This window comes from Syngnathoides biaculeatus, chromosome 7 (genome assembly GCF_019802595.1).
Source record: "Syngnathoides biaculeatus isolate LvHL_M chromosome 7, ASM1980259v1, whole genome shotgun sequence".
Lineage (NCBI taxonomy): Eukaryota > Metazoa > Chordata > Actinopteri > Syngnathiformes > Syngnathidae > Syngnathoides > Syngnathoides biaculeatus.
The window spans coordinates 2,126,757-2,149,562 of NC_084646.1; the positions used below are offsets into that span (position 1 = coordinate 2,126,757).

At 42.8% G+C, this 22,806-nt stretch overlaps 1 protein-coding gene across 1 annotated transcript in view; it reads left to right on the top strand.

Annotated features, from left to right (window-relative positions):
• The window catches only part of celf5a (cugbp, Elav-like family member 5a), a 339,264-nt gene that overhangs the window by 17,317 nt on the left and 299,141 nt on the right, over positions 1–22,806 (top strand). Inside the window, exon 2 of the mRNA XM_061824403.1 lies at positions 7,715–7,797. Within this exon, the coding sequence (XP_061680387.1) occupies positions 7,715–7,797 (83 nt within the window). The remainder of the gene's footprint in view (positions 1–7,714; positions 7,798–22,806) is intronic.

Sequence of the window (22,806 nt, forward strand, 5' to 3'; positions counted from 1 at the left end):
GTAATTTTCAAGAAAGTATTCTACAGGATACGTCATGTTTGAGAGAAGAGCTTTGTATTTAAGTGAGCAGATAAGTTTAGCCTGGGTTGTTAGTAGTAAGTAAATTATGGACTCTTTACAGCATATACAGTATACTGTATGTACAAACTTCACTGAATCTCGTCATGATTGTCAAAAATCTACAAGTAATTCACACCCCCTGAAATATTCTCTAAATCTCACAAAATGGTATCAAAGAACCACTTTTGTCTAAATGAAACTCTTCAACCCACTTCAACAAATATGCGCCAAGATGGCGGCAAAGCCTTTTGTCTAAATGAAGTACGGTAATTTCCGGCCTATAGAGCTCACCTGGTTCTAAGCCTCACCCAGTACATTTGTAAAGGAAATACCATTTGGTACATACATAGGCTGCAGCCATGTAAAAATGTTCACATTGAAACCGACATTAAAACACGTGATATTTACAAAGATGGTACACAAAGAGTCTAAACCTAGCACCACCACGCTAACAGTAATGCTAGAGCCGCTGCACTAAACATAACGCTAGCGCTACCACGCTAACAGGGATGGTTAAAACATACTGGTAAACATCACTGAGACATGGCAGTAACATGCTAGCGCAGCGCTAACAGGGCCTGACCGGTAAAAGTCACTTCCTCGGCACATACTGTATATTCGGTCTCACTCTTACCTTTTCAACTCGAGTGCCCCCTTGTGGCTGTTAGGAAAAAATGCACGAATTAGCATCAACCGCAGGGTTGAAAACGTGCGAAAAAAGTCACGGCTTACAGACCGGAAATTACAGTACCTCAATTTACATCATCATGTTTAATTTTGAAACAAATTTGAAATGATGTTGAGGTGTTTTGAGATCATAGTTTCTGGATATCGTTTTTTTTTTTTGCACATCTTTTTGCGATGCGTTCGATGCTGCTTGGCTTTCACAGTTTCCCACTGCACTATTTGAAAGAGAGCTGTGAAGACGGTACTCTGCACTTGAAAAGTGACAAAAGTAACAGTCTGTTTTTTTTTTTTTTTTCCCCCTTCTTGGCATGTATTTTTGTCTATCCGAGCGCAAATCCAGTATTCCACTTTGAGCATCCCGTACCTGTCAACCCCCGCTACTCGCATTCCTGAATTCCGTCCGCGGCTCGAAATGAGGGGCGGAGAACGGAGAAATGGAGGAGGATTGTGTTGGTGACTGAGCAGCCCGGCTCCCATCCACCTCCGTTGGAGGTGGCTGTCTGACCTAATTAATGTTCCAGGTTACACTAGGCTACCGCTTATATTACGCCAGTCATTACAAAGCCATTAGGCCCCGGCGGAGAAAATATTGTTGTCAGAACAATGATGAGTCAAAGCATTTTATTACACCTCCTCCTTCTCCGAGCGTCTGAATGACGTTCTTGCAGAGCAGATTGGGAATCTTTTATTTTTTTCCAGCGTAAAGGGGTGCTTATAAGAGCTTCTCAGAGACCCCACTGATTCCACCCCTCATGGTCAATTTGTGCCTCAGTGCCCCCCCTGCAACCAATGATTCAGATCATAATCATGTTGTATCTGTGCTGATGTTGTCTGTTTCGGTTTCACCCCGCCCCTCCCCGCTCATATCCCTCTGGCCTCTATCCTCCCCAGGGCACCCTCCAAACCCCCACATGAAGAATGTCAGGGTGGGAGTAAATGAAGTAAGCAAGTAATCTAGCACCACTGATAGCGTTCAAAAATGATGTGTGAGGGTAACTTTTTCTCCTGCCTTTACACTTTCCCCAGCCAGGAAATGGTGTGAGCGAGCCAGTTCGCACTTTTTTCATTACTTGGTTGTCAGGAGGGGCGAAGTAAATGGAGAAGGAAACGGTCAAAGGACTGAGTGAAATCAGTTCAAAGAACTCAAGTGTGTCTAATTGGTGTCCCCGCCTTCATATTGATCCTCTGCGGTTGACGTTAACCACTAGTTGCCAAAAGTGGAAGGTTCAGAATAATCAATTTTTCATGCACATTCAATGAAAATAGCAGTAAAAGTAGAAGAGGAGAGTTGTTCGCAAATTCACATCCACTGTTGTAGCTCAACTGTGGGGTGACGGAATTTTCGTCACTCGGTTTATTTCGCCTTGCAATTCCCAGAAATGATCTAAGTGACAAATGCACTTTGGACCTCCACAGCTATTCCAACTGAACTGTTTGCATGCCACGTTTTCGTTTGTTTTGGGCTTTGAAATAGATTCTGATCCAAATACAAGGCTTCGTGTAAACCAGTCTAAAATTAATTTGACAAACCAGATACGTAAACATTCCATAAAAAAGGTCAAAATTACAATGATGAGCGTTTTCAAATGTCACAGTTTCTTTTTGCAACCAAGCGTGAGATTATTCCAAACCACCACAAAATGGTGCTTTTATCCATCCATCCAGCCATTTTCTTTGCTGCTTATCCTCACGAGGGTCGCGGGGAGTGCTGGATCCTAGCCCAGTTGTCAACAGGCAGGAGGCAGGATACGCCCTGGACTGGTCGCTACCCAATCGCAGGGCACATGGAGACAAACAGCTCACAATCACACCTAGGGGCAATTTAGAGTGTCCAATTAATGTTGCATGTTTTTGGAATGTGGGAGGAAACGGGAGTGCCCGGAGATAACCCAAGCAGGCACGGGGAGAACACGCAAACTCCACAGAGAAGGGGCCGGGATTTGAACCCCAGTCTTCAGAACTGTGAGGCCAACGCTTTTACCAACTGATCCACCCGTGCCGCTGGTGCTTTTATATAATTGGAAAAATATGTAATGCTTGAGAACCAATCACAAGTGTGCTTTAGGAGTAGAAAGTGAGCTTTTGTCGTCAGCAACTGGATTTTAATTGCGCATTTTTTTTCCAAGAATTCTAATGGATTACAATTACAGTCATTAAATTAAATCTTGTTCCATGTAGCTCTCTTGTTTCGTGATAAGAACACCGGGGCGAGCAATTTTTCACTTGTAGCGAGTTAGTGCAAGGGTCAGTCGGCCGTTGTGCGGGTTCGAGTCGCAGACTGCAATTTGTCTGCGATTGTCCAGTCTTGTTCTGCCTGCGTTGTTCGGTGCGCAGAGGGGATGAAAAGACACGCGACCTCAAATTGATGACAAACTCTATTCTTGTGCCTTTCCTCAAATATTGAAGGGCGAGGATATGGAATTTACGGAATATCCCGCACGAAGAGCGAGGTGACGCCAAGCCTGTGCGCCATCCTCAGCTGCTCCCTTCCGCCTCATTCGCTTATTCACTTTTTAATTACATGGCAATTCAACACAGTGGAGATGAAGAGACCAGGCCCTATTTCCCAGTGCACGCACGGCGCGCACTCGAAAATATATCATTAGGAAATGGGAGCCAGGACGGCTCGGAAAAAGAAGAGAACAAGATAGATTTGGCAGCCGCAGAGAGAAAGCAGAGGAGGTATTTCTTTCTCTTTGGAGGTGAAATCAATGTGGCAGATAAGGCTGCTTAAAGGTTGCTATCAGATGATGCACAGGATCATCTCCTCACAATAGGAAGGCCTCCCCCATTGCTTTGTCAGCAGGCTGCCGTTGCCGTGGCTTTTTTCTTCTTTTTCAGGGAGGAGGGGTTTCAAACTATTTCATCATTTTCCCCTTTCGCACAATTGGTATGCAGCGCAGCGCTGGCAATTTACGCCTGTTTGGGTTCTCAATTATGGAGTCGTTAAAGCACTTTCACCCGTGGCCCGCAAATTCTTATCGAGCCATTGGAAATCATTACATTAGGGTTGCAATGGCACGATGGAGGCCCTCTTTTATAAGCAGCCGCCTCTAAGGTTCTGACCCACAAATAATCGGGGGAGGGGGCCGCAGCCCTGAAGTCGTTTTGACTTGTGAATCTGATTTCACAAAAAAATATGAGCCCAAGGAAAATCAACCAATCAGAGACAGAAGTTGTAATTTAGGAGGTGTCAGTCACTTATTAGCAATGGCGCGTGCATTTATTGCGTGCACACCCCCATTCTCTTGCCAAAAGTAAAATTTCATTTACATTACATTACATTTACTGTAAGTTTCTGGTGTAAGAAACTACCAGATCAGTGCAAGGCTGGCACAGATCATATTAATCGTATTGAGTAGCACTGCCAAGTGATCTTCTTTTTCTTTGGCTTGTCCCGTTAGGGGTCGCCACGGCGTGTCATCTTTTTCCATCTAAGCTTATCTCGTGCATCTTCCTCTCTAACACTCACTGTCCTCATGTCCTCCCTCACAACATCCATCAACCTTTTCTTTGGTCTTCTTCTTGTTCTTTTGCCTCTAATGAGCTCATTTCTAATCCTATCCAACCTGCTCACTCCAAGCGAGAACCTCAAAATTTTCATTTCTGCTAGTTCCAGTTCTGCTTCCTGTTGTCTCTTCAGTGCCACCGTCTCTAATCCGTACATCTTGGCCGGCCTCACCACTGTTTTGTAAACTTTGCCCTTCATCCTAGCAGAGACTCTTCTGACACATAGAACACCAGACACCTTCCGCCAACTGTTCTGCCCCGCTTGGAGCCGTTTCTTCACTTCCTTACCACCCTCACCATTGCTCTGTATTGTTGACCCCAAGTATTTGAAGTCGTCCACCCTTGCTATCGCTTCTCCCTGTAGCCTCGCTCTTCCCCCACTGCCCCTCTCATTCACGCACATATATTCTGTTTTACTTCAGCTACTCTTCATTCCTCTCCTTTCTAGTGCGTACCTCCACCATTCTAATTGTTCCTCCGCCTGCTCCCTGCTTTCACTGCAGATCACAATATCATTTGCAAACATCACGGTCCAAGGGGATTCCAGTCTAACCTCATCTGTCAGCCTATCCATTCCTACCGCAAACAGGAAGGGGCTCAATGCGGAACTCTGATGCAGTCCCACCTCCACCTTAAATTCTTCTGACACACCTACGGCACATCTCACCGCCGTTCTGCTGCCCTCATACATGTCCTGTACTATTCTAGCATATTTTTCTGCCACACCAGACTTGCGCATGCAGTACCACAGTTCCTCTCTTCGTACTCTGTCTTAGGCTTTCTCTAGGTCTACAAAGACACAATGAATCTCCTTCTGACCTTCTCTGTACATTTCTACGAGCATCCTCAAGGCAAATAATCCATCCGTGGTACTCTTTCTAGGCATGAAACCATACTGTTACTCGCAGACACTGTCCTGAGTCTAGCCTCCACTACTCTTTCCCATAACTTCATTGTGTGGCTTATCATCTTTCTTCGTCTGTAGTTTCCACAGTTATGAACGTCGCTTTTGTTCTTAAAAATTGGGACTAGAACACTTTTCCTCCATTCTACTGCCAAGTGATAATGACTGTATTTGTTTTAACAACTAAACAGAAAGCATTTTTATCTTTAGATCCCAACTTTGGATCTGTGGGCTTTAAAGTGCTCCTTAAATACTTCTATGTTAGTGTCAACCAAATTTATCCATTATTATATTTCTAGGGATAGAAAGTTCACAGCGGTCCTTGTATTGCATCTCATTAGATTTAAAGCTGTGATGTGGTTTCCTGTCTCTTAATGGATCAATGCGTGACAACCTGGATCAGGTCACAGGGGTCAAAGTTGACAGGGCCACCGAGGTGACACACGAGCTGTCTAGTCTATTCCGTCCAAGTCTGAGATGGAATATGCAGTTACAATATTATCTGCGCAACAACACGACTCAACAATAAATCACTGGGCCGCTTTGAATAGATTTGGATGTTGAAATGAGATCTAAAATGCACTAAATCGCCGCTGGAGCGTCAGGAAATATGATGCAGCGTAACCCGTGTGAACCCCATTAATAGAACACAAGCAGATCTATTTATTCAGACAGTCGGGGGGGAAAATGATTGCCTCAATACTCCATCTGCTTTCTCTTCATCCCTCGTCTCTCTTCTGACAGATGTAGTGTGGATGTGCACGCCCTGCACCCGAGCGCGGCGGCCATTAGTGGATACACACACACACACATTTTTTTTTACATTGCCTATCTTGCCGTGTGCTCAATATGCTCTCTTTTTTTGATTGTTGATTTGATTGATTTTGTTTTCTGTCGTGTTCCTTCTGAGTCCATTCCTGTCTTGAACATTTCTATATTACTCTACTTAACACTGGGAAATAGCAAGAGTAGTCTTTTAGTCTTTTATACATACAGAAAGAGTAGATGTTGCACAAAAGGTACAAAAATGAATCTTCTGAACACCTGGCGAACATAAACATACAGTTGTTTACTTTGAACAGGACGTCCAAAGACATGACTATCTGATCACATATTGGAGTCTGTTCTGGTCATTTATTAACTGGAGACACAAATAATTCCAGATTCTACCAGAATAATCTTTAGCTAACACATGTATGTATTTCTTACCCATAGTGTAATGCAACATATTTCAACAAAACTGTGTCAAAGGGTCCAAGCTGTATGCCATCATCAGCTGCTCCCTCCTTTCTCATTCATCCATCCATTTTCTTTCCCACTTATCCTCACTAGGGTCGCGGGGAGTGCTGGAGGCTATCCCAGCTGTCAACGGGCAGGAGGCGGGGGACACCCTGAACTGGTTGCCAACCAATCGCAGGGCACATAGAGACAAAGTGCCGCACTCACGATCACACTTGGGGGCAATTTGGAGTGTCCAATTAATGTTGCAAGTTTTTGGGATGTGGGAGGAATTCACTTGTTATAAATTGTTAAATTATGATGCCGGTTAAACAGTATAAGTCAAGACTTTTGTTGACGAGAGACATGGAAAAAAAATGTTAGTATTCACTCTATTCTTCTCCAATTTTTAATGGAGATTACTGACAGTTGAAGTAACTTGTTAATGTCTGTTTTACTACTTTAATGTTCCCTTTGTCCAGAGAATAACATTTAAAAATAGAATTTCTTATCAAGCAAATCTTATTTCCTTATTTCACTGATGGTGTAGTGGAACACACCTGCTTATGGTGCGGGCAGCGTGGGATCTATTCCCACTGAGCGATGGTGCCGAAATCTCCCCTCCGACTGATTGGCAACGATTTCAGTATGTAGTCCGCCTTACACCTGAAGCTAGCTGGGATAGGCTCCAGCATTCCTGTGACCTTTGTGAGGATAAGCGTCTTGGATCATGGTTGGATGAATCATCTCAATTATTTGAGTTGATTAAAAAAACATTAACATTAGGTTGCCCAAGGAAAAAAATACCTTTTTCATTGAGACAATAAGCTTCTCCCCCCCCACCCTCAACCTCCCATGTACAACTTGATGGGACTGACAAATTCGCACTTACTGCACCCACCTCTGTGATTCATATGAGCAGGATTCATATATGCAAATTAAAAAATTTCATTCACCTAATAGTGGAACTTTTTATTATTTTTGTCAACAAGCAAAAGCTGCCTTGATGAGTGAATGACTGAAATTAATTAGAAAACAATTTCGCACCTGCACATTACGACTGCATCTGTAAGTGAAAAATCACGTCATCAATTATGCTATTAAGCTAACAATTTTCACAAAGGAGAAGTTTTGCTCGAATTTAGAGGCCATGCTTTAGTTGAATTCCGAATTGTGCAACTTTAGGGACATTCAGGCATTACTCCCACTATTTTTCACAAACCTTATGGCCTCGGTGTCTTTACTGAGAGCTCTTGTGTGAACCCTTGTTGGGTGTCGGCTTTTATTCCTAATGTTGTGTGCCTATTTTTATTTATTTTTTTTTTTTTTTTACAGGTTGTGCGTTCCTCACCTACTGCGCCCGAGAGTCTGCCATCAAAGCCCAGAACGCCCTCCACGAACAGAAAACACTGCCAGGGGTAAGTGCTGCAGTCTACGTGGCGTCTCGCTCCTCGTAAAAAAATATGTGGGATGATGGAAAAACACGGGAAAGCAATTCAATCAGTGGCTTCGCCCTCTGAAGGCTCAATTTTATTGTCTTGCTCACCACATTGATATTACATAGGGTGCTTTATACTTAGGCCCTATCAATATTTCTCACATTCGGCCATTGTTTTCAGACAAAAGGCGGCCCCACGCTGTGTTAAATGTACCCCGACAAAAGATAATTAAAAAAAAAAAATCACCTCCGCTGAGTTTGAATCTGAATTATTTTTTTCAAATGTTTGTTTTTTTTCATGGCGACGCAAACGCCCTAAAAACTCGCATTGCAAATTACAAGTGTGCTGCTCTGGCATATGAGCATGCTTGCGAGCTTTGTTTTGGTGTCAATCTGTGTAAAAATCTTTAAACGTGTCTGTCACATGGAGGAGGGAAAGCCTATTCATCTTAAAAAGTCAATTTCTATTACTGTGTGTCCACTGCATGTTGTTGTCCTTGAGCACAGGTGTGAAACTCAAGGCCCGGGGGCCAGATTTGGCCCGCCACATGATTTTAGGTGGCCCGTGAAGGCAAATCATCTGTGTCAAAATCTGTGATTCTTGTGAAAATATATCCCAACATTTCAAATTGTCATAAATGATAATGTTGAGATATTATAAGCCATTTTTGGTTTACCAAACATGAACAATGGTTGAAAAACCCGCTACAATTTCTGATTCCGAAACTAGTTCATAAATTTCACGTGTGTCAGGATTTCTGTGGTGAGGGAAATCGTACTTGCAATGTGGCCCGTAACAAAATGGAGTTTGACACCCCTGTTCTAGAGTGGAGGAATAGAATCTAGAGTGTGAGGCACCAAGATCGTCAAATGTTGTTGTGGGGGGAACTTTATTGGCAAGGGTCATGACCATTTTGGGGCCCCCTTCTACCCCTTTTTCCGCATAATCCCGGCACAGTTATTGGGCTAATTCTTAATTTATGTCTCGTTAGTGACTGGGATCTTCTAAAAGGTTTGAGTGATCACTTGCTTTCTAAATTGTGGTAAAAAGATCACTTTCAATATCCCATTACATGGGAAGCACAGTGTATGCTCTAATGAACAAACATAAAAATGAAAAAAAAAAAAAAGAAAACTTTTTTGTTGGAATGTATATGAAATACTCTCCGATCAATAAAAAGGTGAAATTATTTAAATTTCACTACATTTTTAGGAGTTGAAGCACTTGGTTGATTTAAAAAAAAAAGCACTATTTCCAACAAATCATATTTATGTATTTTTATTTATGGCTTATGTCAAGATTTGTTAAAAACTGTTCAATAAAACCAACTCAGATTTTACTGAGATTTATTTTATTTGACTGATTGATTTAATTAAGATTGTGACAAAATGTTTAAAATATGTTCTCTTAACTCAATATTTGCTGTAATATTTACATATTTACAGTATGTGACAGTTCTTCTTGGATTCTAACCTATTTATTAATTGAATTTGAATTGAATTGGTTGAGGATAAGTGGCTTGAAAAATGGATGGACTTTATACCATATGAGCAATTTCCTGTCATAGTGCAGAAAAATAGTCCACCCATTGTAATAAATTAGTTTTAATTTGTGTTCCTGTAAAAATTGATGTCGCGGTGGCTTATAACTCCAGTTATTTTTGGAATATTAAGATTTTTTTTCTTTCCCCCCTTCTTTTAAATAATGATTGCATTTAATTTGATCACTCTGTAATGCATTTGGTAAGTAGTGCACTGGAGAGTCCCCTGACAAACTCTCCTGCTGTTAATACATTTTTCATGGCGTGATATTTTATTCGTAACGTCACCGCGATGACATTTTTGGGTCGGCATGTTTTCAAACATATTGTCGCATGTTGCTTACACACCCGTCACTTCTGGCGGACGCAGCGCTCCTTCATGCAGTTTGAACGCGCGAACCACTTGAGTGAGTAATAAAACCGTTTTCTTGTACCCTTTCAATCCAGCTTCATCACCTCGCGCGCTGACTTCCCCTCAACCTCGGTCTCTCCCCTGACTCACCCCCCCCCCCCCAATTCACCAGCTCTTGCTGAGCTAGTGCGCGTCATAGAAATAGAACAAGCAGACGTTGATGGCTGTTGGCCTCAAGTACGAGGGTGGCGTTATGTCCCCTTCGGCTTCATTTGCGCGCGAGGTCCAGAGGTCCGAGGAGACGTGAGGCCATCTGGGTTTTCAGTGGTTCACTTGTATAAACACAAGGTCTAATTTCGAGGTCTTTAGAGTAGGTGAAGCAGCATGTGGCTCATTGCCCAAGGCTTTGTGTGTATGCCCTCTTCTCGTGTTAAACGGAAGACCTTGAATACTGCATTCTCTGTTTGCTCTATGGCATCCATCCATCCATCCATCCATCCATCCATCCATCCATCCATCCATTTTCTACCGCTTCTCCAGGTCTTTTTCTAACCAAGTGTAAGATTTACAAAACACACCACAAAATTGTGCTTTTATCCATCCATCCATCCATCCAAACATTTTCTACCACTTCTCTGGGTCTTTTTGTAACCAAGTGTAAGATTTAGAAAAACCACCACAAAAAGGTGCCTTAATCCATCCATCCATCCATCCATCCATCCATCCATCCATCCATCCATCATCCATCCATCCATCCATCCATCCATCCATCCATCCATGTTGTACCGCTTCTCCTGGTCTTTTTGTAAACAAGTGTAAGATTTACAAAAACCACCACAAAATGGTGCTTTTATCCATCCATCCATTCATCCATTTTCTTCGCCGCTTATCTTCATGAGGGTCTCGGGGAGTGCTGGAGCCTATCCCAGCTGTCGACGGGCAGGAGGCAGCTAGGCTACACCCCGAACTGGTTGCCAGCCAATCGTAGGACACATCGAGACAAACAGCCACAATAACAATCACACCTCGGGGCAATTTAGAGTGTCCAATTAATGTTGCATGTTTTTGGGATGTGGGAGGAAAGCGGAGTGCCCGGAGGAAACCCACGCAGGCTGGGATTGGACCCGGGTCCACAGAACTGTGAGGCCAACGCTTTCTAGTTCCCCCACCGTGCTGCCTGCTCTATCCCAGTAGTTGTCAATGTTTGGTACGAGCTACGCAAAATGTTACAATGGCATGAACCTTTTTTTTTTTTTTTTTTTTTTTAATTTAAATCCATTGCAGAACATTCATTAATGGCAACTCAGTTGTATGTAACATTTAATAGAAATATATTTTTGCATTTTGTCTTTAAGAGCTGTTTTCATTGATGCAATTTTGCAATTTTTATTTAACTTTCCTGTCGAATCATTTTACGTGAAACATGAAAAAGACAGTCAGTTTTTGCATTTTCCCGAATTGAAGCACAATTTTAATGTTGAAACTCTGCATCGCGTTAGTGGTTTACAATAATATGAAATCAACATTTCAGCATTGTTTGCTGTTGAACACGTGGGCCCGCTACACTACTGTATATTAATGTTGGTCATAATTGTTGTACTTGAGAATCAAGAATTTATTTTTAACGTGCGTAAAAAGTTTCCAAAGCACTGCTCTATGCAGTCTCTAAAAGGGGAAAGTAATCAAAAACATCATTCCGATTGGCAAAGTTTATGAGCATGCAGAGCGCACAAATGAAAGCCCAATAAACTGATGCATTTGTGTGTTTTCTTCTTATTAAAATAATATACATAAACAATGGCAAATGTGTAGTTTTGAAGGATACTCAAGTGGAGGCTTAAAAAAAATACACACACACACACACATATATATATATATATATATATAAATTGAATAGGCTTTAAACCTGAAAATGAGTAATAATAAAAAGAGAGACATTTCTGGATTAATATTACAGGTAGTCTATATATTAATAAGGCCTTGTTGACCTAAATATCCGGATTTATCATGGCTATGTGTAACGGTTATGGTTTGCGGTTTTCCTGAGAGCTGTTTTCCAGAACAAACAGAATGCAGCATGACTAACACAGTGGCTGCTGTCCCACATGCCTCGTGCATTCGAGTGTTAACAGCTATTTTAAACAGAGTGCAAAAATACCATTTCATAATGAGCCTCGTGCTGCTTTCAGACTGTCGAAAGAAACATGCATTATGTGATCACGTGTAGCGGGCTTTTGGTAAAAAAATGGCTCGCCTCCTGCGTGTCACGTAGAGCCGCGCTAGTATGAGCTAACAACGCCGGTGGTCACGTCTCGCACTCAGACTCGTTGTCGGATGGTGTATTTGCTGTATACCTGCTCGGTAGACTCCATATGGAAAACAGGAGGGACAGATGGTTTGATGGCTCGGTTCAAAACACGGCGAGGCCAACCGTGCTTTGCTGACAGGCGAGCGAGTACTCCGAATCCATGCTTGGACCCTGCTGGGAGTTCTTATTTATCTTACTTTAATCTCGTCGCGGATTGGCCGCCGACGGGAGCAGTGGACTGGAATGTAGCGGCGATGTCGTGCGGAACCTCAGGGATGCGAGACGCACCGTTTGGCCGCCAAAAGTGGCAGGCGCTGTCGTCCAGCCGGGTGTGTGCCAATTGTCGATAACTGGCAGCGGTTAACAAAAAATAAAAATAAAACAGAAACATGCACGTGGCTGCCGGTTGTGAGTCACACCTTCCATCGCTTGTGATGCGTTAAATAATTTATGATGAGACAGTTACAAGTCGGCGGCACGGTGGCTCAGCTGGTAAAGCGTTGGCCTCACAGTTCTGAGGGGTTCAATCCTGGCCCTGCCTGTGTGGAGTTTGAATATTCTCCCCGTGCCTGCGTGGGTTTTCTCCGGGCACTCGGGTTTCCTCACACATCCCAAAAAACATGCAACATTAATTGGACACTCTAAATTGCCCCTAGGTGTGATTGTCAGTGTGGCTGTTTGTCTCTATGTGCCCTGCGATTGGCTGGCAACCAGTTCAGGGTGTACCCCGCCTCCTCCCCCTTGACATCTGGGATATGCTCCAGCACCCCCCACGACCCTGGTGAGGATAAGCGGCAAAAGGAAATGGATGTATGGACAGTTACAAGTCATCAGATGTCTTTATCATTGGTGCAATGTCTTTAGTTAAAATATTTGTATATTTAATAAGCTAAATATGTTTGTTAGAAAGTTTAAAATGTTTATTTCATGATGCGATATGTCAAAATGTTTTAAAAGAGAAAGCGTCAGAGTGACACCTCTTGACTTGTGAGGATCATTCCTTTTCTATGCGAGTGCTCTGTACGCTAATAGAGGATCTTTGACGCAGCTCTGGTGAAAATATGAGCATGGGGAACATTAAGTCTGAGAACAACTCATAACTACGCTGAATGTGTTCTAAATGTTTGAACTTTGGGAAACTTTCGTCTTTGTAAGTGTTGTATGTTCACAGACATTGGTTGAGGTCACAATTATATTTTATTTGAAAGCTGATGTAAACGAGTGATCCTTGTTACAGCTACTGTTGTGTTTAGCATAAATAAGATAGCTACCTGTACTTTGCACAATGTACTGTATATTTTTCTGTCTTTCAGTTACATTTATTGATTCATTTACCACAAAAGCTAGAAAAGAACGCTTTGTGTACGTTTTCTTTATAAGTTCGCTGGCTGTCTAGCTTCACATAGTAACATGTCGTGAGGACAGCACAGTGTAACATATTGGTCAAGCGGCATCTGGCACATTAAAAAGTTATTTTCGGACACCATTGCAAGTAACTGTCAACAAGAAAATTTTTGCGATCAGAAGTTGACTCATCTTTAGTAGGGATTAGAAAAGTTGCATAGAGCAAAGTGTGGTATGAGTAGAACTACCTCTACGGTATATAAAAGAATCCCTGAAACTGATTCCCTGTCGTGAATCTTACTAAATTGAAAAGAGCTCATTAAACAGTTTGTCTGCAATTATTTGGGCTTATCTCATTGCTGTCAGGCAGAAAGCCCAAAATGTCCAAAAAATGGTCAATTTCATATCTTTCACGTACCGCAATTCCCGGCCCACAGAGCGCACCTGGTTACAAGCCTCACCGAGTACATTTGTAAAGGAAATACTATGTGGTACATACATATGCCGCAGCCGTGGAAAAGCCGCAAGTGCCCACATTGAAACACGAGATATTTACAAAGAGAGACCATACACAGAAAGAGTTCAACGCTAGCGCAGCGCTAATGCTAGTGCTAATGCTAGCGCCGCGCTAGCACTAACACTAACAGGGCAGGTTAAAATGAAACTTACCGGTAAATATCACTGAGACACACTAGTAACAGCAACAACACGCTAGCACAGCACTAACAGAGCCGGTAAAAGTCACTTCCTCGGCTCATATATTCCACTGGTCTCATTTTTTTATCTATTCCGCGCAAGTGTCCCCTTGCGGCCATTATAAAAAATGCACAAATAAGTCGCATCACCGCATAAACCGCAGGATTGAAAGGGTGTGAAAAAAGTGGCAGCTTGTAGGCCAGGAATTACGGTACTCATACCATTGGTCTCTCCTCATACCATCTGTTATTTTTACATATCATGAATCAAAACAAATCTATTACCTTTAAACACTGGAAGTGTCATCAAACTCTGCCTGTTCCTCGCTCCGTTGGAGCCATGTGGTGTTGTTTCGACTCAAGATTGAAAGTGTGAATTTTTTAGACCATGATGAGGGGAAAATGTGAGGCACTTTTGAGTAAGCCTATTTAAAAATAATAATAATAATAATTAGTATCTATAATACTTTGGTGCAGATAGAAACTTGATAGCCTCAAAGGTAAGTGCATAATGATTCATTTCCCCCTTTTTTGAACTTTTGAGTCAGATCAGTGTTTTATTTATTTCACTTAAGGCACTCAAGTCATGGTTCAAAGACCCTTGAAAATGAGTTTGTGAGGATGACATCACTGTCATTTGTTTTTGTGAGGTGCTAAAGGTTTTCTCTGGTCCAATATGGACAGCTAGAACTGGCGACATGTCCTTTTAATCAGTAACATTGCAATAAGATTATTTTTGTGTATTAAATTAGCAATTGAAAATGATTTTGGGGTGGTATTATGTTGCCGTTGGTGGGCAACAGTATATGTTAGCGTTATAAATGATAATCCCTACATAAATGATGCGGCGTTTGGTACTTCAAGCAAGATATTTTTGTTTTTTTTGGGGGTTTATTTTTGTTTTATTTCATATCGTGGTTTTACAGATGTGAGGATTCTGTCCAAACAGCAACTGTTTTAGGTACCATTGCAACAACCTCTGGCCTTGAGTTTTCCCGGTCCTGAGACACCAGTTCGACTCGTTTATTGGATTACACTACGCGGCAATGTTATTAGATCACCATATTTACATTTTGACATCACAAGGTGGAGCGCTTGTCAAAAATGAGGCTTATCTCACCCGCAGGTCCCCTACTTTCCCTCGCCGCCCCTCCCGCAAATCCTGGCAATCAAACACCGACGTAATCTCGCTGCGGCACGCCCGTGCCTCATTGCCGTGAGCATCGTGGTTAACGGTTTTGCTCTTTATATTTAGTATCACCCGGTCTGTACTTGACCTGGGGTGTGAGGGTGCAAGTGTGAGAGGGATGCAGTGATGTGGGAGGCAGGTTTATGGAACTAGGAAATAACAGCCACATTAAAATCCCAATGAGGGCAGCGAGGGGATTATGTTCCGAGACGCATTCACAGTCACACCCGTGGACTCCTGCAATGTCAACACTTGAAGCAGATCCCCTTCCTCTCAGTTGCCTTCTCAATTTCAGCCGTTCCCCATTCTTGTTTTTCTTGCTCGTGTGTGCACATTTTGGTGGTACTATGTGCGTAATAGTCAGAGTAGACACTCTTCAGGTACAAGATAGATACAAAAATACCACAGAAATAAAGTGCTGAATTAATTTGTTTTCTCAGTAAAAGTAAAAAGATACAGCTACATCAGTAAAAACAAAAAATCGATTTTGACTATAAATTATTCAGCAAATTTCCTCATATTGAAAGTTAGCCATTTCCATATTACTGTTCAGAGAAGGTGTTTGTAAATTGAATTCATTGATGCTGTTTTTTTTTCTTACTTGTGCTGTTTTTTCCCCCCTTAATGTAGATATATGTACAATTCAATTGTGCCTCGGGTCTCGAACACCATCTGTTGCAAACGGCCGGTTGAAAACCGAAACATTTGAAAACCAAAGCGGGTTTTCCCATTACAATGAATGGAAAATGAAATAATGTGTTCTGAGCCTAAAAATGTTTTTTTTAAAGTAGTTTTTTTTTTTTAGCTTTTCCTGATAATACACTGCATAGTAGAAATACATGTATAGTTTAAATACTTTATATAATTAAAACATTTAAGGAATATATTTCTTTTTTGCTTAAAATGTACGCTTTAGTAGTGGAGTACGCTAGGCATTGCCCTATCTGTAGCGACTCGGCCCCCCAGCCTTGTAAACTTTTTTTTTTTATTAATAAAAGTGCAGAATAACTTTAAACAAGCAATAATGACGGGGAAAAAAATGTTTTTTTATTTGCACAGAAAATACGTGACATGTACAAATTTTTTTTATTTTGCTTCTCACACCTGGTCCATACTCGCCCCGTAATGGGAGGTGGGAGGAGCAAATGAAGGCGAGTGAGGCCGGCCGACCTCGCGGACACTGATCTGCTACAAAAGGCTGAATAATTCAATGTTATTCAATGTGTGAAGGTTGGACAAGGTAGTACGTTTCGATTGTGTGTTTGTGTTGTGTTGAGTGGGGGTGGAAATAGAGTGGACTGGTCAGCGTGAAGCCAATTGGTGCTGGCAGGATGTCGAGGCCTTGTAGCTAGAGAGAGAACTGGTTAGAATTTAGCCTTTGGGAAGCCCGAGTGTGTGTGTTTTTTGTCTGTGCGGGTTCCTAATCAGTAAAATGATTGTGGAGAAGGGAAACCAGGCTTTTTCTTTGAAATATTTATCCTCTGAATAGCAGAGGTACATGTGTTTGGAATATAACATTGCTTTTTAAACCACAAAGCCCATTTTTAGTGCCTTAACATTTTCATTTTTCATAACCGCTACAGTGACGTCACTCGTTTCTTCATTTAAATATTTCATCCTTTTACAAGCAGCTTTTAAACTGAGGAATAGTTTTTTTTTGGGGGGGGGGGAGAAACATGAACTAAAATGCAATGACAAAAAAATAAAAAAATTGCGGGTGAGCTTGAGGCATATTTGTCTGTTTGTGTCTTGCAGCTGTCGACCAGTCTAGGGTTTATCTATCCTATCGCCCAAAGTCAGCTATGACAGGCCCCAAAAATACCCGCAACCCCAGTGAGGACAAGCAGCGTAGAAAATAGTTGTTTTCCTGTTTTAAAATGAGAATAACTTAGAAGTCAACCAGCACCGTGGAACGAATAGGGTTCCATTTTAGAGGTTGGGCTGTATTGCAAATAAAGTTCTGCTGCGTTGTTGTAACCTGACCTACATCCAACTTTCTTAGCCAGAGGGACACGATGTTAGGGAGGAATCTGTAAGTTATGAGGGGGGAGTGAGGGAGCCGCCGCTATATTTCCTCGGTTCTGTGTGATGCATGCGCCCTTTAGGCGGCTCTGCCGTTGCACTGTATGACAATGTGGCGACAGTGACAACGTGTAAACACGACTATTCTTCTCTTGTGTCCATGTTTGGCATGATGGGTTTTGCGGTGTGTTGATGTAATGTGCTGCTGCTGCACTTCTTGGAAAACTCGCTCTCGCTTCCTCTCACGAACCCCCCCAAGAGCAAAGAAACGGCTAGAAATAGACTATAACAGTTGTCTATATGTTGAATCGTTGGTGCCGTCACAAGGTTGCAATATTTTCTCTCTGGTTCGCCAAGACGCCTTCTGCTGCTTTATTGGTCCACACAAACACACTCGAGTACACACACAGCCATACATAGGAGAAAAGGCACGTATTTAGAGAAGCCCTCCCTTGAGGTGCTGGTGTTTTTTGAGGGGGGGAAAATGGCAACCATTTGTGCTCAATTTCTGCTTTTGGAGAATAAACCACCTAGTGTGATATTAGACTAATAATACATGAACCAGACATGATTGTCTTTCATTCCTTATAGCTATATATATATATATATATATATATATATATATATAGTCAAAATCAAGGCCCGTGGACAAGATCTGGCCCACCACATGATTTTATGTAGCCTGCGAAGCCAAATCTAGAGTGTGAATTTCCATGATTCTTGTAAAAATCTGTTCCAAAATTTCAAATTGTCATTTCATAAATGGTAAAGTTGAGCTATTACAAGCATTTTTGTGTTACCAAACTTGAATAGTTGAAAAACACATTACCCTTCATTTCTGATTCCAAAACTAGATCATAAATTGATTATGTGAATTTGACAAGATGATTTAAATATTTTCTTTTCACAGACATAACGGCAGTCTGAGGGGAACCGGAACAACGTGGCCCATGAGGAAAAACGAGTTTGACAGCCCTGCTTTATAGTAAAGCAAAGTGCATTGCATGGATCAATACAAATGTACCGTAATTCCCGGCCTACAGAGCGCACCTGGTTATAAGCCTCACCCAGTACATTTGGAAAGGAAATACAATTTGGTACATAGATACATACATACATATGTACCCACATTGAAAACCGAGATATTTACAAAGAAAGATGGGACACAGAGTTTAACGCTAGCGCCGCCGCGCTAACAGGGCTGGACCGGTAAAACTCACTTCCTTGGCACATATATTCCACCGGTCTCACTCTGAGCTTTTCTGCTCAAGTGCCCCCTTGCGCCCGTTAGGAAAAAAAATGCACAAATTAGCCGCATCACCACATAAACCGCAGGGTTGAAAGCGTGTGAAAAAAGTTGCGGCAAATGGGGTGGAAATTATGGTAACTCGAATAACAATTTGTAGGTTCTGCCAGGGCAAAACCATGTTAAACATAACCATCAGTGCCGCGGGTGGCATGTTACAAAGTACCCGTCGACTGTCACGCACGCGATACCCTGATCAGGTGGGTCACTGCCCTGTTTGGTTGCATTGTGAGAAGAGTGTATCATAGTGTGTGTGTGTGAGAGAGAGAGAGACTGAGACTCAGGTGGGGGCTCTTATTATGTAAATTACCTCCAATGCTTCTCACTGGCATATTTTTAGAAAACACAGTTCACAAAACTTTTACTTGCTTGTGTAATTTCACACTTGATGGGTGGGCAGTCACTCCAGAGACCTAATTATTTGTATAAAAGCAGTTGAAAAGTAAATTTTCCATACTAATTACCGTTTAAACTAAGATGCTCTACATTTGGAGAGAAACTTAGTTATCCTCCACACCCCCCCAAAAACTTATTCCCTCCACACCCTCCACGCGCATGAAGCCACTTCACAGCGAGAAGTGTGCTATTTTTTGCGAGGTACAGGTTAGCAAAAGGGCTGAATTATTAATGTTTTCTGGTATTTTTAGCCCATTTAACCTATTTCTGGTTGTGGCTGGAGACCGCTCGCCCATCTGTCTGCGAGATTCCATCATGTGACACCGCCCGCGATCTGGGTTAGAGAGTGGAACAGGCGCAGCGTGGGCTTTTTGGATGCGCACCTGGTACCTGTAGCGCCGCACAGTCCTGTGCAGGTCAGAGCGGCCGATGTGATCATGAGCGATGGACTTGTAGAGTCCAGTTTTTGTTGCAGGGCCCCGTTGCAGGCAGGTAGCTCCGTCAGCGGGTCCCTGCACGGGGCTTGCACAGGTGTGCCACAGCCCAGGGGCACAAAGAGAAAAAAACAAAAAAAAAAAAAAAGAGAATGATGAGGATTATGGACATACTTGATAAACTCTGGCCTTGAATGGCAGCTTGCGCAGGTCTCTCTCTTCGGCGGGCGTGTTTGTCCTTGTGTGCAGAAGGGAAGAGAAATGATTAGCCTACAAAACACACACACACACGCAAACAGACAAGCCAGCAGATTAGCTGGCAGGCAAGCATAACTGAGGAACAAGCAGCTTCACGCAATAATGAAGGAAAAACATGTGCACTTACAATCCAGTGTCACCGAATCCGACTAATCAGAACTGACATCTGACCTTGAGAGAGGGGGTGGGGGGGGGTAGGAGGAAGGGGCCGCGTGGTCATGTTGACAGCTTGGAGTCATATACCTTCAGCGCCAAAATAGCCGAGAGCCGCGAGCGCAGCGTGCGTCGTCTATCTGAGGTTGACTGAAATGGCACACTTACTGCGGAACCAGAGGGGGCTCATTTGTAAGGCAGATGCCGGCGCCTTTGGTGGGGGCGCCTGTCGAGGATTTGAGGCGTGTGCGTGCACGCGTGTGCACGCGCTTGCACAGCACGACAGCCAGTGATTGTCAGCAAAAATCAAGACTAATGAAATACGGTACACACGGCTCGGGGGCACGAAAGGAGTGTGACTGACAGGAGGCGTGAGTGGAAAGAGCCCGAGGAAAAGCTTCCAATCTTGAAGTTGCAGCCCTCCTTCCCAGTCCGGATAAGGGAAGCAGCATGAGGCATAGGGTGGAGGAGAGGGACAGTGTGTGTGTGTGTGTGTGAGGGTCCCCGGGGGATATGACACAGAATACAAGTGCATGGGGAGTGCTACTGATGGGCCTGTTCATGTGGAAGTGGATATTATCATTGCAGAGGAGGGCTGTCAGCAGCGTTCGCTCAGGGAGTCAGTGTCAGGGCCGTCGCTCGCGGTGAAGGCTTCTGTCGTCTGCCCCGCAGGAGACTGCGATGCGGGCTTTTGCTGCGCGTCATCCACATTCAACATTTCCTTCATTGGCACACAAAAACTTTTTTCCATTCCATATTTTCAGGAAACATATTTTTTCTTCCCTGTTCCTCATAACCCCTACCCTTTCAACTTTCCAAATATTTAAAAAGTACATTTTACCATTTTTTGCTAACTTTGCCATTCACAAAATCACATTCTGATTTTCAAAGAATGTATTAGCAAATTATTAAGTATTTGGTCAATAATGAATCTCAATTTGTTATATTTACTTTGTTGGTAATGATAGAGGTCAATCGTTTTCTGTAATTCTTCACAAAGTGTCACACAGACTGTTGCTGGTATTTTGGCGCATTCCTCCACAAAGATCTCCTCCAGAGCAGTGATGTTTTGGGGATGTCGTTGGGCGACACAGACTTTCAACTCGCTCCAAAGATTTTCCATGGGGTTGAGATCTGGAGACTGGCCAGGCCACTCCTGGACCTCCTACAAAGCCACTATTTTGTTGCCCGGGTGGTGTGTTTGGGATCATTATCATGCCAAAAGACCCAGCTATATTTCATCTTCACTGCCTTTGGTGATGAAAGGTGGTTTTCACTCACAATGTCACAAAACATGGCTCCATTTATTCTTTCCTATACACGGATCAGTCGTCTTGTTCCCTTTGCAGAAAAAACAGCCCTCAAGCATGTTTCCACCCCAAAACTTCACAGTAGGTACCCTGGTTTGTGGATGCAACTAAGGATTCTTTCTCCTCCAAACACAGCAAGTTTTTTTTTTTTCCAAACCAAAAGTTTCTATTTTGGTTTCATCTGACCAAATGACATTGTCCCATCCTCTTGTGGATCATCCAAATACTCTCTAGCAAACTACAGACAGGCCTGGACATGTACTGGGTTAAGCAGAGGGACACATCTGACACTGTAGGATCTGATTCCCTGGTGGGGTGGTGTGTTACTGATGCTAGCCTTTGTTACTTTGGTCCGATCTCTCTGCAGGTCATTCACTAGGTCCCCCTGTGTGGTTCTGGGATTTTTGCTCAGCATTCTTATGATCATTCGGTTCCACAGTGGGAGATCTTGCGTGGAGCCCCAGATCGAGGGAGATTATTCATGGTCTTTTACGTCTTGCATTTTCTAATAATTGCTCCCACAATTTATTTCTTCACACCAAGCTGCTTTCCTATTGCAGAGTTAGTCTTTCCAGTCTGGTGCAGGTCTGTAATTTTGTTTCTGGTGTTCTTTGATCGCTCTTTGTTCTTTCCCACTGTAGAGTTTGGAGTTTCCCAAGTTTGATCTTGTGGACATGTTTCTTTCATACTGATAACGATTTCAAGCAGTGCCATTAAAACAAGTAACGCGTAGAGGAAGAAGTTACATGTCTGTGAGAGCCAGAAATCCTGCTTGTTTGTGGTTGACCTAGTACTTATTTTCACCATCATTTTCTTATAAATTCTTTAAAATCAGAATGTGATTTTCCTGGATTTTTTTCCACTCATTTTGTCTCTCACAGGTGAGGTATGGCCATGATGAAAATTACAGAGCTCTGTCATCTTTATGAATGGAAGAACTTGCACAATTGGTGGCTGATGAAGTATTTTTTTATTTATTCCCCCCCCCCCCCCCACTGTAACAGGGTGTAACGCAACTTGGTGGCAGTCCCTAATTTGAAGCCCGCATATTTTTCTCCCAGCATCTCACATTTGGTTCATACAAATCTCCTAAAGTGAAGCCATCAATTTCATTTACCTATGCCCGGTGTTGCAAACTCTTCCTTTGTGTCTTTGCATGCACCAGAGCGAGCGCTGTGAGTGAGCAAGATTGTGTTTGCTCAGATTTTTGTTTGGCTAACAGGCTTCTTCTTATGTTTTAGTACAGATGATGTTTTAGTGAATTAAATCATCAAACAAAACTAATAATCAAGCATTTAATGAGCAGCATTATACATGTGGCCCCCAATGCTGACGCCAACTCTGGAGCCGTGCAGTCAGCTGGATTCAACTCTACAGGGCCAACAAACTCGCTCCACTGCTGCCTGGCGTCCATGTTTCATCCATGCTAAGCCTTGACAGAATCTGAGAAACCTGAGGGATCCCATCAGGAAATGGCATACAGGAGACAACAGTGGAATTTTGGTAAACTGAATGACCGTTGTTGAGGATAAGTGGCTTGGAAAATGGTAGGATGAATGAGCGCAGTAACATAGTGCGCCTTCAGGATTTAGCAGCCCCGTCCCAACACGACTCATCACGGGTTTTGTGATCGGCCGTAAGAGAACTAGCAAGACTTAAAGACAGAGAAAAATGGGCCAAA